The following is a 16984-nucleotide window of genomic DNA, read 5'->3' on the forward strand; positions in this document are numbered from 1 at the left end:
TCTTCACCCTTTATATTATTGAGTTATAATTTAGGGCCAACTATATTTCTTACCTGGATGATTACTAATGTAATCTCTCACCTGGTTTCCTGCTTCTGGTTTTGTTTTTTTAAATCACCACTTTTAGGATTATCTGATCTTGCCTTCATCTTTGTTATTGGAATAAAATTCAAGTTCTTTGGAAAAGTATCTAAGCTGTTTCTTGATCTAACTGTAATTACTGCTGTTGACCTGTTGAACTATTTGCACAGGTATGAAGAGAATTGCCATGATATCCCTGTCTCTGCCTCTGAATATTCTCTTTGAAAATTTGCTTTGTTCTCTGTGCCTTTCTCCCTCTTGATTCGGCACATGTGTCATTTGGGATTAATTCAAGCATACATGGTGTTAGACATTGTTAGGCATTTGCTTACTCTTCCCCAGCACTTACATTGCTCTGATTAATTGTGTATATAACTTGTCTTATAAACAAATTCTGTATGACACATTTTAGAGTCTTTTTTTCTTTTTTTGATACGTGGATATTCTGATCTCTTGGGAGCATAGTATTGGGTTCTGGGTATACTCTGAAATGCCAGTCTGTGAACTTCTAGAACATAGCCACTATTTTATATATCTTTACAGTGCCTAGCATGGTGCCTAGTGCAGCATCTTCTATGTATTAGATATTCAGCTTGTTATAGAGCAACCCCAATATTGAATGGGTTCCAGGCTGTGGGTCCTCACCCGCGCGCTTGAAAGGGACTTATTAATATTCCACTACAGGCACACACAAAAGGTTAATAAAAGGTTTATTTACAAGGGAAAAGGAAATAAGGAAAATGTACAACTCAGGGAGAAAATAGGGAAATAAAGTCTTTAATGCGTCCTACCCGATCGGCCGACCTGGAAACCCAAAGGCACTCTCCGAGCTGGCCGGACGGACGCTGCGAGCTGGCGGAGAGCCAAAATGGGGGGCCTCCCCAAAGCCCACGTGTCTGCCTTTATATCAACCTGGCTGCTTAACCCCACCCTGGGGGGGGGGGTGTTAAGCCACCTTCCCTTTGGTGGTGATGGGATTTGAAGTTCCCAGTGTCTTTGGCTTTGGCCTGGGGTGGGGGTGGAGTCCACAAAGCCTGAATGGAATTAGCTTTAGGACATCCTTTTCCCCCTAACAAGCTGAGTGAAGGAGTGGACCTAAATTAAAAATTATCTGCTGAAATAGGTATTTGACTACTTAATTTTAGTTCTGCATTGTAATACTTTGTAATACATTGTAATACTTTTCTTAAATTATTTTTTTGGGTACTGTTTCATGACAGCATATCATTGTGGAAAAACGTTGAAAAAATTTAATATCTAAATTTTTTGATTAAATATGTCGAGACTTCCTTTATATAAATTTTACTATGCAATGTGACAAGCAAGTTTTACTCTTCTGTGGCTACTGAGGAAGATGTGCATCCGTGCAGAAGAGTAAGAACCATTTATAGTTGCCTCTCTGGAATGTTGACATAGTCACATTCTCCTGGCCTACTCATTAAATGACCTATATAAATATACTTGCTTCCTTTTTTAAGGAGAGAATTTTTTTTCCCCGGCTTTGTTGAGATAATTAACATATACATAGGGAGAGTAACAGTGAGAATGAACTAGGTGCTGTCTTCATGACCTTTAACACTACTATTGCTGGAGGGCTTTGACATGTAAATAACTATTTAGTGAAAGACCAACAGTTCATCTCCTTTTCTTTTAAATGTCATTAGTTCTCCAAATCAGTTTTTCTATCTGTAGGTTCTCTTGATCTTTAAATATTGCATATTCAAGTAAATTCTTTAAATACTGCATATTTCAAGTAAATTCTTATGCCAGTACAACTTCATTCAGTGATATGGAAATGAGAGTAAACTGTTTCATGATTTGCAAGTCTTAGCACACTCTCTTAAAAGCTTTTTGTAAGAGTTACAATGTATTGAAAAAGGCTCAGATAATACAGAGATATACAAAGGAAGCAAAAATGTCCCAATTTCCTTCACCCCAGAGATAACATCTCTATTAACATTATAGTGAACTTTTTTTGTCAGCATCCTTTTACACACATGTGAGTGCATGTGGGTGCACACACACAGGGTTCGCCTGTTTCTTTTAGATATGAGCACACCATTTTACAGAAATAGCCATTTAGTGTTATTGCTGTATTGTAGACTTATTTTTATTTTATTTTTTGCTCAATAGTGGCATATGCCTTCTTTCGCGGTAAGTGAAAATATGTTAAGCCATCTGATTTCTAATGGATATACATTATTATATGTACCAGAATCCACATAGCCAGATCCCTACCAATACTTCCCCCACAGTATCATTTAAAAAAAAAAAAAAAAAAGTAATTTGCTGAACTTAATCTTTTCTACTTATGTAGTTTTGTCCTTAGCTTCAATTCCTTCATTTGGTATGTTAAATCAAACAAAGGTAATGCTTATTTTTCATTTTAATGCATATTATCACCCTGTCCTCAAGAAGAGTAGATTAGATTACTTAGCATGTTTATAGTGTGTTACTTATGATAGACTTTGTAAAAGAACAACTAATGAGTATCTTTGGAAATTTTTTTATGTGCTTGTAGTTTCAAGTTGTTATGTCTATAAACTGCTTTATTGAGTTCATGAAAATTTTCCTGTTTAACCCTACCATAACATAAAGTTCTTACTACTCACTGGTTTTCATTTGGCAATTTTTGATATACACTTGTTGCTTTCCCCTTAAAATAATCCAATTACAAATAAGAGAACTTCTATTTAAAAGATTTTGTTGTGAATCTCTTGCAAACAATAGTAATCAGTTTTTTCCACTATTTCCACCAGTTTGTTTCTAATTAATTTAAAAACCATAGTCCTTCTAATAGGATGATTAAGTCAGAGGACTTAGTTTGCTTCAGAGAATTTGTAAACTGTGATGCTAGACTAATTTCCCAATATTAATAATATTTATATGTTAACCTTTAACTTACAAGTGAAATGTGATTGGTTTCTAATAGGTCAATTCTGAATAATACAGAAATTGAATATATTTTGATAATAAATTTTAAATTGACTATATTTGGATATGTATAAAATATGGGGAAATAACTATTAAATTTTAAAAATTCTTGTGGAAATGTAAACTTGGAGGTTCTGGTTAGTCATTTGACTTCTCCTTTCTATCTTACCCTGTTCCTCTTTATTTTGTGTTATTTATGAAGACTAAAGTTTAAGTAAAAATAGCCCGGTTTTGGGCTACTCTTGATACTCATAGGTCTCATCTTCTTATACCTTTAAGATCATTTTATGAAGGTAAAATACTTGCCTGTCTCTTGCCTTTCTCCCTCATTAGTATCCCCTCCCTTCCAAATAATTCACTGCTTTTTGCCTTTGCCAAGAAATGTACATTCATCCCTACTTATAGGCATGAATTTTTAATTATCCTAACCAGGGGATAGTAGTGAAGATTAGAGTTTCGCATTATAGGTTTTGGGAGAAAAGGAGATAAGGTTAAGATTAATAAGCATTTTACCTCAGTTTGTTTTTTTTAAATCGACTTAATTCAGTTAAAGAAAGTGGAGAATTGATCTTGATATAGACAAATTAGAGACCTGGTTAATGTATTTGTATTTCAGAATTAAGTCATTAAATAAAACTTTCCTTCTCTTCCCCCCTCCCCCAATTTCCCTTTTTCTCCTCTTCTTCTTTTTCTCTGTTTTTGTCTCTTGTTGCCCTTTATCCTGATTAAAATGTGGAAGATGAATTGGAGTTGAATAAGACTGGGGTGAGATTGGTCCATTGGGATCATGTGGCAGTAAACCTAATAGACATGATAGTGGCCTAGACTAGGGCACTGACAATGGCATGGGTAGAAACAATTGAATTTGAGAAATACTTAGGATATAGAATAGACTCTATGATTTCAAAGTTATGTATATTATTAAAAGGCTATTGAATGATCACCTAATTTGTCTAAGAAAGAGGTGATATAGATAATACAACAAAATTGGAGAAGAAAATCCAATCCTATAGGGAAGTAATTGATTTATGCACAAATTGTTTGATATCATAATTGCAGAACACCTCTTGACTAGTGGGGTATCTTATCTAACCAAAACAAGGAGTTGGCTCAATTTTATATATTAACATAAGATCCAATTAGGAATACATTATATCCGAAAACATTATCACCAGATTTGTCTTCTGGCCACAATAGAAGAACAAGGATTGGATTTACCCTCTTTCTAGCAACATCTAAAAATGTAAACAAAATATATGAAACAACAGTTGTCAAGACTTAAGAAATCAGATAATGAAGGATATTGATCCTTACGGGAAACAGATTAGGTAAACTCTGTAATTACCCTAGTTCACTTTGTGCAGCAAGTTTCTAGGCCTGGTGATGGAGAGGGAATTCAGGGAGCCATAGAACCTAGGGCTCTATGTAGTGGGTGAGACCAAAGTAGAAGTTCACAGAAACCAAGATGGCTATAGTTCATAAGAAAAAGTACTAGAGAGGAAAGAGCTCACACACACAGAGAGAGCTTTAGACACTTGAGAAAATTCCCTTTGAATGTTTAGCTAAGTACTGATCAGAGAATGGTGAATCTTTTTGGTCTGGAAGAAGGATTCCTAAAAAAATAGTAGGAAATAATTGCCCTACCTCCCACAAAGCGAGGAATAGTTTATATTTTCACCAACTAAAATGGAAAATGTCATAATTCATGAAACATCAAGGAGGGTAATAGGAAGTCTTTTCTGTCATTAGTGGGGCCAGATTGGCCTTAGACTAACTGTTGCCAAAGGCTGTTTCTAATAAAGCTTTAAAAGTAAGACCTGAAGAAACAAACTAATTTTTAATCAGTTTAACTATAATGGAGAACAAAACTCAAGAATATTCATGGGAATAAAAAAATATTCAACAGCCAACAAAATAAATATTTAGCATTCCAGTCAAAAATTACCAGGCATGCAAAGTAGGAAAATATGACCCATTCAGAGAAGAAAATGTAATCAATCAAAACTGACCTAAAATTTTCACTTAAGTAGTGAATAGAATGTGAAAGCTGTATTTTGCATGTTCAGGAGGCTAGCAGAAAGGTGAAATATATTAATAAATACATGGAATGTGAAAATTCAAATCAAACTTTAGTATTTAAAGCTACAGTGTCTTAAATAAAAAATATATTGGATGGGATTAATGGCAGATTGGACGTTACATAAGAAAAAGTGAATTTGAAGACATAGCAAAAGAAACTAAGTGCAGAGAAAGAGTAAGCTGTGGGATAATTTGAAACAGCCTAACACACTTATGTTTGTAGTCCCTGAAGCATAGTGGGGGAGGGGTACACAGAAGCAATATTTTAATAAATGGACATTTTTCAACTTGGATGTAAACTGGTAAACTCATGGATTAACGAAGCCCAGTGAATTCAACAACAAAAGAACCATGAAAAAACAGCAAAAGCTACACCAAAAACAACCAGGAAAAAAATACGCTTTTTTGATGAACAAAGATATAGACAACAACATATTTCTTCATGTAACCAGTGCAAGCTAGATTGTGGAGCAGTAACTTTAAAATACAGAAAGGAAAAATGTCAACTTAGAATTCCATCCTTGGAAAAAATATCTTACATGAATGCAATCAAGTGATTGCATGTAAAGACTGGTGAAGTTCAAATATGTGTTTAGTTTTGTTAAACTTACAGTACCAATGATAATTTTGTGGTTTTGAAAATATACTAGAGTTATGTTAACATGTTATCTTTGGAGGAAAGATGGTGAAATATTGTCACTTTTTGTGAATCTTAAATTATTTCCCAAAAAAAAAGCAAACTCACTGTTTTCTCTAACATCCAAAACACCATACAGTTTGTGGTATTTTCTTTTGGCCGTAGCAGACCAGGATAATTAGTGAGTAAATGTACTATAAAACCCAAGAAACACTATATAACAGCACAGAGTATAATGGCCAGTAAGCCAAGAAAGGAAATAAAATGAAATCATAAATGCACTAATCCCAAAGAATACAAAACAAGGAAAATGGGACTAAAGGACGGATGGAACAAATGGAGAACAAATAACAAGATATGGAGATAGATTTAAGTTCAGCCATACCAATAACCACATTAAATGTAAGTATTCTAAACATCCCAGTAAAAAGGCAGAGATTTTCATATTGGATTGAAAAAACTAGCACAAAGATACAGCTGTATCAGACTGACAAGAAATCTATTTTAAATAAAGAGAAAAGGTAGGTTGAAATTTATGCTATGCACCAGTCAAAAGCAAGTTGGAATAGGTTGGGATGTCAGGCAAGTCTTATTTAAGAGCAGAGAATATTAGCAAGGACAAAAAGGGCCATTTAATAAAGATAAAAGTGGCAATTCTTTAAGAAGATGCATGCACCTGGGGCCTCCCTGGTGGCACAGGTGGTTGAGTACAGTGTTGTGAAGCTGTCCGCAGCCTCTGCAGAGCCGGTTCGATCCCTGCCGGCTGCAGAACAACCCACATGGTGCAGCAGCCCTCTCCTGTCTTGTCTGCTGCTCCCCTCAGCAGTGTATTTCCGTCAGTCTGCCTATTCTGTTCCCCGCTCTGTCTCTGGTGAATCCTCTCACCTTCCCGCACATCTGGCCTGTACCCCGATTCTTGTATAAAAATAAATAAATCTTTTAAAAAAAAAAAAGCATGTACCTAAAAGACACAGATTACCAGTTTCAGAAGTAAAATAGGTGACACATTAGAGTCCACAGATATTATAAGGATACTAAAAAGACATAAATTTTTTAATGGCATATTTTTGACAAGAGAGGAAGCAGACAAATCATTATTTTTTTTAAAGATTTACTTATTTATGCATACAAGAGCTGGGGTGTAGGCCAGAAGTGCAGAGAGGTGACAGGATTCATCAGAGACAGAGTGGGGATCAGAGCAGGTGGACCTACTGAAATGCACTGCTGAGGGGAGCAGCAGGTAATACAGGAGAGGTCTGCTGTGCCGTGTAGGTTAGATCCTTGACCTGGTGTGGAACTTGGGCTGCAGTGGCTAGCGATAGCTTTATAGTGCTGAGACTTAACCCCTTGAGCCACGAGGGAGGCCCCACAAATCTTTAAAAGATTGAAACTATCCAGCTTCTCCCAAGAGGTGATAACCTGATTAACTCTAAATCTTTAAAGAAATTGAGTTTTTAGTGAAAGTCTCTCCTACAGTAAATTGGCCACATGACATCACTGGTGAAGTCTGTCAAATATTTAAGGAAGAAATAATGCTAATTTCACACAGTTTTCTAAAAAACTGAAAATACTTTCTAGGTGTTTGATGATGGAGGTCATCATTACAATGATACCAAATTCAGAGGAAGACATTGCCTAAAAGGAAAACGAAAAAGAAAATCAGCATCTCTCATATGTATAAATGTACAAATTAACAAGCTTTTAGCATATATTTAATTTGATAATATACCATATGTATATGTTCTTTCTGATGTAAATATAGAAAAAGGATAATATACCATGGAGAACTGGAACTTGTCCTAGGATTGTAAGATTGGTTTAATACTTAAAAAATCCATTGATGGATAATCCATTGATTATCACATTACCTACCTAAAATATACAGGTATCTCAGTAGATAGAGAAAAAATATCTGACAAAATCCAACATCCATTCGTGGTAAAAACTCTTAACAAACTAGAAATATAATGGTATTTGGTTAATCTGAATAAGAGAATCTGTGGAAAAAAGAACAACATCATAATGTTAAAAAATGTTTGCTTTTTTAAAAAAAGATTTATTTATTTATGCATACAACAACTGGGGTATAGGCCAGAGGTGCGGGAGGTGAGAGGATTCACCAGAGAGAGTGGGGAGCAGAACAGGCAGACTAACTGAAATACACTGCTGAGGGGAGCAGCAGGCGAGGCAGGAGAGGTCTGCTGCACCATGTGGGTTACTCCCTGGCTGGCTGGGGATCGAACTTGTGCTGCAGAGGCTGTGGATATCTTCACAGTGCTGTGCTTAACCCCTTGCACCACCAAGGAGGCACCCCAAAATGTTTTTCTCTTAAGATCAGAATTAAGGCAAGGATGTCCTCTTTTACCACTTTAACTTAGTATTTTACTGTATCTTCTATTGCAGTAAGGCAAGGAGAAATAAAAGCCACATAGATTGGAAAGAAAAAATAAAAAATAAATATTTATTCACAGACATAATCTATAAAATATAAATCATCTGTAGCTAGTTAGATGGACTCTATCCCTAAAAACAGCTAGAGGAGAACAAATAAAGAGTTATTTCAAGTTATATGATACAAAATTAACATACCCAACTCATTTCTCTCTTTTATTGTGCTGAGTGGTGGCCTCCCAAAAGATATGTTTACATTCTAATCCCTGCAACTTGTGATGTTTTCCTTATTTACAAAAAGAGTCTTTGCAGATGTAATTAAGGATCTTGAGATGAGGTGAATTATTCAAGTGGGCCCTGAATCCAGTGAGATGTGTCCTTGCAAGATTAAGACAGAGGGAGATTATACACAAAGGAGAGGTGATAAGAGGATGGGGGCAGAAATTGAAGTGATGTGGTACAAACCAAAGATTGGTGAGGAATCCTGGCAGTAACTAGAATCAGAAGAGAAGCATGAAATGGATGTGCTCCAGTGCCTCTGGAGAGAATGTGACTCTACTGACACCTTGATTTTGGACTCTAGATGTTCAGAAACTGTAAGAGATTACATTTCTTTTGTTTTAAGCCTTTGAGTTTGTGGTAATTTGTTACAGCAGCTACAGGAAAATGGGATCTATCTATCTGTCTATATCAGCAGTAGGTAGAAATTAAAATTTAGAAAATTACACCATTTCTGATAACATCAGAAGTATAAAATAGGGATCAGTCTAACAATAGGTATGAATGAAGATCTGTAAATTGAAAACTACAAAATATTCGTGAAAGGAATTAAAGACCTACATAAATGGAGATGTATCTTGTTAATGAATCTGAAGTCTCAATATTGTTAAAATATTAGTTCTCTACAAATTTACCTATGAACTCAGTGTAATCGCACTTAAAATCTTGGTAGACTATTAAGTAGAAATTGACAAGTTTATTCTAATACTTATAATGAAATGCAAAGAACTATAAACCAAGCCAGCAACAAACAAGAAAGTTGTAAGACTCAACTCTATCTGACCTCAAGACTTGGTGTGAAGTCATATTTATTAATACTGTGCTTTTGGCATGGAATTAGATTGGTTTTAGTGGATCAGGTAGTGTCACTAAATATATGATCCGTAAGAGAAAACTGATAAACTGGATTTCAGCAAAATGTAAGATCCCCTATTCTTTGGAAGATGCTGTTAAGAGAATGAAAAGACAAATCAGATGGGAAGAAAATATTTGTAAATCATATATCTGACAAATGACTTGCATATGAAATTGTCAAAATTCTTTAATAGAAAACAAACTCAATAAAATGGTCAAAAATTGTGAGAAATATTTCACCAAAGAAGATATAGAATGGCAAATTAGGAAATGCAAATTAAAACCACAATGATACACAACTATACAAAATGTCTAAAATGTAAGTCTGACCAAAGCATGTGTTCCTGAGTGCACAGAGCAACGTGATCTCTTCTTACACTGTTGTAGACAAGAGCTTACTGATTTTTAAAAAAAGGTTATAAACACACATAACATACGTCCAAGTCATTCACTGGTAGGTATTTACCCGAGTAATGAAATACGTCCACACAGAAACTTTTACATTATTGTTCATTGTAGCTTTGATTGTAATAGTGGAAACTTGGCAACAACCCTGTTCTGTTGGATGAAAGATGAGCAAATTGTACTACTGTATATTTATATTATTGAATACTAATGACAGTAAAAAATGAATGAACTTTTAATAAAGGCTGTGACACATAAGAATCTTAAAGATGCCTAGTGAAAGAAGTTAATAAAATAGTACTTCTCTGTGTAAGATTAATTTACATTAAATTCTAGGGAATGCAGACTAATCTGTGGTAACAGAAAGCTGATTAGTGGTTGCCTGGAAACCAAAGTAGGGGAGTTAAGAGGAATGAGAGAGAGGAATTTAATAGTTTGTGAAAACTTTTTAACATGATGGATATATTTGTTATCTTGATTTGGGTAATGATGTCATGGTTGTTTACCCTGTGTCAAAAGTTATCAAAGTCTGCATTTGAACTGAGCTAAATGAAGCTGTTAAGAAAGAGTCACCAGATCGTTCATTCCATGATAGAAAGATTAGAGACAGCAAGTTATAAAACTGTTTAAGACAAGTAAAGCAAGTTGAATTTATAAGGAACCGTACCATAGAAGGTATTTCATTGTTTTATGAGTTTATATGTGATTAAAAAAAAAACAGCTAATAGTTAGGAATATATTAGTGGTTCCTCAGTCCTGCATCGCATTACCTTGACAGCTTTCTTTTTTTTAATAGACCCTTTTGACATATTTGTAATGAAATATTATATAATAATCTGTATTGTATTCCATTTGATATAAACCTCATTTACCTAATTTAAAACTAATGACTATACTTTTTTTTTTTTGCAGTGTTTATGAAATTAGTCTTTTATGGGACTAATTCGTTGTCTTAAAAATGCATTTTGTTTGTAGTGGAGTCCTCCAGAGTCTTAAATATTGGGTTTTATTTTACAAATAAGTTTCCATAGAATTGTGTGATAACATAAAAGTGTGTTAAACCTGAGTTATAAACCTCAACAGAAAATTACTTCATTTGTAAAAAGCCTTTATCGGTCACAGTTAGGTAGGAATTAGTCTATTATTTTGGTTGGGTTGGATATCTGGATTAAGACATTAATCCTTTCATTTAAAATGTTATTAATCACAACTGTGTTTTTTAAGCTAAAGGCCAGAACTCGTGATTTAGTATATTTCTGTCCATATAGTACAGGCAGGGATCATATCCAAATTTTGTGGAATGAAGCTATTTTTTTAATAACTTTTTTTTTTAATAAAAAGATTTATTTATTTATACAAGCACTGGGGTACAGGCCAGATGCGCGGTAGGGTGAGAGAATTCATCAGAGACAGAGCAGGGAGCAGAATAGGCAGAAGGACCGGAATACACTGCTGAGGGGAGCAGTGGACTAGACAGGAGAGTCTGCCGTGCCATGTGGTTATCTGCCTGGCCAGCTGGGAATCAAACCAGCTCTTCAGAGGCTACGGACAGCTTCACAGTGCTGCACTCAACCCGCTGCACCACCGGGGAGGAAGCTATTTGGAAAACTCACCTGATAAAAAAAGGCAAAGCACCTGGTTGTTTTTTGGCAGGAACATCACAGTGTAAATTAAAATGTATAAAAGTGAATGTCTTTTGACTTGAATAAAGGTACGCTAAGGGTCGGTTAATTTATGAAATTAAAATTAGGATTTAGAATGACTAGAGATCAAACTAGAAATAGAAATATAATCTGTATTTGAAAAACACTAATATTATAGGGGACACGTGTAGATAGTTATTAAGGGATTACCCAAATCAGGGCAGAAATAATAAAGCTGATATTTTTCATTATTTATCTTCTTGTTTATTTGGTTTAGTTACACAAATAATATGTGTAACCTCTAGTCTTTTTTAGATATAACCTTCACCTCCTAAAGTTAAAACAAATAGTTTATTTATTTATTTTAAAGATTTATTTATTTATTTATTTATACAAGCACTGGGTAGTCAGAAGCGCGGGAGGGTGAGAGAATTCACCAGAGTCAGAGCGGAGAACAGAATAGGCAGACTGAGAAGAAATACACTGCTGAGGGGAGCAGCCGGCGAGCCAGGAGAGGTCTGTTGCGCCATGTGGGACCCTCACCGGTGGCGGGGGATCAAACTGGCACTGCAGAGGCTGCAGGCAGCTTCGCAGCCCAGCGCTCAACCTCTGCGCCACCAGGGGAGGCCCCAAATAGTTTAATTTTCTGATGAAAAGATATTTCTTTTTTATGTGATAATGGTTTTAGTTACCAGTTTTGCTTTATCTTTCAAAAAATTACTATTAAGGGTGTGTGCCTGTGTTATTCTGGTAATTTATGAAGCCATTGTTATATTTTAAACCAGTAATATTAAAGCAGTTTTAAAGGATGTGACTTTCTGTTATAGGTATTATTTTAATGTTATCATGAAAAGTATTGTTATAATTTCTCATTTTTTGCTTTAAATATCTGATTGTTTTCTTATCTGGTAACAGGAATTTATTTTATCTGTTGTTGGTTGCTCTGCTTTCTTATTCCTAGATTTTGGTTTTTGTTGTATGTAAATCCAGTATAATTCTTTTTTCTTCCATTTAAATCCTTTTATCTGATCTTAAGTACTCAGAGTTGAATATCATGAATTCCCAAACTACCTACTAAAGGAAAATACCCTGCCATCTTAAATCAGGAAATAAAAAAAGGAGGGAGGATTAGTCTGTTCTTTTTACTTCTTAATTAAAAATCACTGTTGGATAGGCTTTCTGCATACATAGTTGTTGAATCTCTGAAAATTGCAGTTTGGGGTATGTGTGTGTTTGTGTGTGGTCTTATTAATTTGAATAATTTCTCACAGTTTTTGGGGGTCCTTTGTAATTTTTTATAAGGACATTTTAGATATGATTTGTTTGATGAGGGTAGTATTTTCCCTTCTTCCTTTTTCTCCTTCATTGGATCCCCTAAAATAGACTTTCTAATTAATTTAATATTTAATTTAGACAAAGTTAAGCTTTGTCAGACAGTATGTAATTCGTGGTAAATGTGGCATATAAGTGAAATGAAAGCCTGGCAATATTTATTTCTCAGAACTAGGTACTAAAAATATTTCTATATCTGTATAATTTTCCTTGTCTAAGTTTGTTGTCTCTTAGTAATCTTGTAATCTCAAATTCACCATCTCTTGCAGACATTGGGGACACTTTTAATAAGAATAGCTGGCACACAGTTTTAGCTCTGCAGTGATCCTGTTAGTAGTATAGGGATTACTACATTTGCAAAATGCATTGGCTTTTATTTTCTACTCCAAAAAGTTAAGGAATTCACCATACTTTAAAAGGACATGTCCCTGGTTTTGAATTTGGAGGATATTAGACGAGGATATTTTTTTCTCTTTGGAAAATACATTTTGGCTTATTCTTTTTCAGAAGTTCATAGTTTAGATATGGTAGTAAAGAGATTGTTTCTGTATGTTTAGTATGCTTGCAGAAAACCCAAATTGAAACCTCCCTTTGTATTTAATTGTATCTGGCACTTAGCTAGTACTGTCATTTGTTCCAGAGTTTAAAATTAGGTTAACCTGTTGACTTATCTTCGAAATCTAGTGTTTTGAACTCTATTTTAGCAGTTTAAAGTGTCTTCCATATCAAATAGGGAAGTTGTTCTTGTATTGTGTAGCAGACTATGTTCTTATTTTCTGCTATGGAAATGAATTTTTACATTCTATGATCATTTCAAAAGTACTTTATGAAAAATTCTTTGTCATGTTTATTTGTGTGTTCTAAATTAATTTATATGTACATATAAAATGTAAGCCAAACTATGAACATCAATTCTTCTTAAATTATCTTCTCAGTCGGTCCTTTTGGAACTTGAATTCAAATCATAAAATAAGTGTTAACAGTCATTGACTCTTATTATATTTAAGCATATGGAATTTAAAATGGTCATTTCAGAAAAATATTTAGGATATTCATTGGTTTCACATGGACAAAATATAGCCATTTATGAATTTGATAATGCAGTCTTACAATGTTCAAGTAGTTTTTATTTTTTAATTTTTTAAAATTTTAAATATTTATTTATTTATACAAGCACTGGGTACAGTCAGAAGCGTGGGAGGGTGAGAGAATTCACCAGAGCCAGGGGTTGGGTGGGGATAGGGGGGAGGGCAGAGCAGGCAGAAGGACTGAAGTACACTGCTGAGGGGAGCAGCGGGCGGCAGGAGAGGTCTGCGCGCCACGAGGGACCCTCCTCTGGTGGCCGGGGAGCAGCTGGGAATCAAACCGGCACTGCAGAGGCTGCGGGCAGCTTCGCAACCCAGCGCTCAACCTCTGCGCCACCAGGGAGGCTCTCAAGTAGTTTTTAAAGTCAAAAGTATACTTGAATATATAAAATGTGTAGCCATAGAACAATCGTGATGAAAATTGTTTCCGTGGAATCTCAAAGTATTTGTATATATTGGAAACTGATACATTCTGTAGGCATTGGGGCCTCTATTGCATTTCTTTATATTTTGACTTCTCCTATATGTTTGCCTTGTTTTTAAGTGTTTTTCTTGTCATTACTGTTACTTAAATTCATGGCACCGAATTACTGAGGAAATGTCATAATGCTTACAAAAAAGGAAGTGATTAATTTTGGAATAAAGACAGTTTTGACCTTTATTTTGGTAGAAGTGGTTTAAAGATACTAAATATGAAACTTGTTGCTGAGTTTTGAGGTAGTGTCAACCTTCCAGTTCTCTAAAATTTGTTAGGATAGTTTGGTAATTTTGCATGTTTGACAATATAGCAAAATTATTTACATGTTTCTGAGGTTAAGTTCTGCAAATGAAATGATTTAAATCCCCAAATTTGAGGATTTTCTTCAAGAAATTTAATTATACAACCCTATAATATGGAAACTACAGAACACTTAAATTCTTTCAGTGAAATATTTTACTCAGTAAAATAGCACAATGAAATAATGTTTAGTAGATTTAATGTCTTTTGGGACTTAAAGTATGTTAACTTACTATATTTGATTTTTAAATAGACACCAAATCCTACTGCAAGCGAGTTTATTCCTAAAGGAGGATCAACCTCCAGGCTGAGTAACGTGTCCCAATCAAATATGTCTGCCTTCTCTCAAGTTTTCTCTCACCCATCCATTGGAAGTCCTGCTACTGCTGGATTAGCACCAGGTAAGTTGAGTAACTATTCTCAGTGACTTCCAGATATCAAACCTCTAAGCACCATTTGCTATTATTTGATCAGAGCTGAATTTGTATATTTAAATGATTGACATTTGGACACATTATGAATTTCATATTCTAGGTTTTGGTATCTTATACAAAATTTGTACTTGAAAACTTTATAGCAAGACTTAAACATGAACAAAAACTAAGCATAAGGCTATTTAAAAGCATAAAAATTAAAGGAAAAAATGGTTATTTAGAAAATATGTGGACCTTAGTAGTTCCCTATTCTATAAAGTTAGTGATAAGCTCTTTCACTCAAATTTCTATAAAAGCATAAGAAACAATATTGATGTGTGTACATGCTTAAAACTCTCCTTTTATAGTAATGTCTAAAAACAATTTATTCTATAGCATTCTAAATACAACTTTAGATGTTTGATTATAAATCTATAGTAGTAATTTAGAATTAGGTAAAGTATTACAAACAATAGTAGGAAAGAATTGTAAAGTGTTAGGAGTTAGTAAGGTAGAGAAAACAGTACTCTTAAATCACTTTTTTCCCCAACTTCATGAATAATGGCAGATAAATATGAACAAATGCAGTCAACACACCATGGGTCCTGAAACATAGCACAAAGTGATCCTTTGAAAGAGATCCTTTGAAAGTGTACTCAAATTTTGCATTCTATTTTATAAAGAAACAATTTTAATATGAAAATACTAAAAACTTCTTAGATAATATCACCTGTCCCTACTGCAGTGTGCCTTAAATAAGGTATGCAAAATTATATTGAATTCATAGTATGTGCTTAGTGTATTACCTGTGTCTGTAACATATTGAGCTGCCAAGGCCTAATCCAGTCAGTCGGGTAGATCATTATTTTGATGCTGATATGATATCCAAAGGAAGGACTTTTTGGTAAGAAGAATGAGAAAATAATGATAACTTTATGTAACAGCACATCTGGTTTAGTATATAAGGTATCCTGTATATTAAGAGGCTGAATAACCTTGTATTGCCAAGGATTTTATCAGCGCCTCCTTTCCCCCCACCTTTCTCTTTTTCTTCCTCTCTATTCATCTTTCCCTCCCTATTGACCCTACTCCTTTTTTTTCCCTCCTCTTGTTCCCTTACTTTTTTTTTTCCTCCTTTGGCTCTTTTCAGGTTCAGTTATGTTTGTCAACATTTTCCCTTTTTCTCTAGAGAGCAGTGTCAGAATTGAATATCCCTGGTAGCCTAAAAGTTCTGTGTTTTTTTTTTTTTAAAGATTTATTTTGTTTATGCATCCTTCAAGACTGGGGTGTAGGCCAGAGGTGGGGGCTGGGTAAAGGATTCACCAGAGACAGAGTGGGGAGCAGAATGGGCAGATTGACTGAAATACACTGCTGAGGGTAGCAGCGGGCGAGATGGGAGAGGTCTGCTGTGCCATGTGGCCATCCCTGGCTGGGGATCGAACTTGTGCTGCAGTGGCTGGGAACTTGTGCTGCAGTAGCTGTGGATTGCTTCATAGTGCTGAGATTTAATCCCTTGCACCATGAGGGAGGCCTAGCCTAAAAGTTTTACTTGAAAGTAATATGCTACTATACTATGATTTTTCTCCCACTGAGGTGTGTTCACATTGTTTACACGAACTTAATATGTTAGCTACACAGCTAAAATTTCTTACAGATTTTCCAGATTTCTGAGTTATATTTATATAGCACCCACAATAGTGGTATCCATATTCCAGTCAAAATTTGGGCATTTTTAATTAAGTACCAATACATCTTTCCTTGTTTCAGAGTAAATATTTTGTTCACATCTTTGATTAGACTAGTTCAGACTTACCATTTAAAAAACTACGCCTTTTAAATATTGGCGTAGTTAAAAATGTCAAAGGGAATTTTAGATCTTGAAAACATTGAGTTAAAGCTCTGGTATTTATTTAGACTTTCTAGTAGGTGTTAACTTGGTTGTAGGTGAGTGTTTCGTTGGTCCCATTTGGATATCACAATTTAGGAAGAAAATGATTAATTTAAAAACTAAATTAGCTGAGAAACTCTTTATTGTTTTATATACCTCTAACAGTAATATGATCATTCTACTT

The 16984-nt window shown here is 34.7% G+C and overlaps 1 protein-coding gene across 1 annotated transcript in view; it reads left to right on the forward strand.

Annotated features, from left to right (window-relative positions):
* Positions 1-16984, forward strand: part of PAN3 (poly(A) specific ribonuclease subunit PAN3) — a 120479-nt gene that overhangs the window by 46531 nt on the left and 56964 nt on the right. The window contains 1 exon segment of the mRNA XM_037527076.2: positions 14753-14900. Within this exon segment, the coding sequence (XP_037382973.1) occupies positions 14753-14900 (148 nt within the window).

This window comes from Talpa occidentalis, unplaced genomic scaffold (assembly GCF_014898055.3).
Source record: "Talpa occidentalis isolate TD23 unplaced genomic scaffold, MPIMG_talOcc4v2.1 talOcc4.5, whole genome shotgun sequence".
NCBI lineage: Eukaryota > Metazoa > Chordata > Mammalia > Eulipotyphla > Talpidae > Talpa > Talpa occidentalis.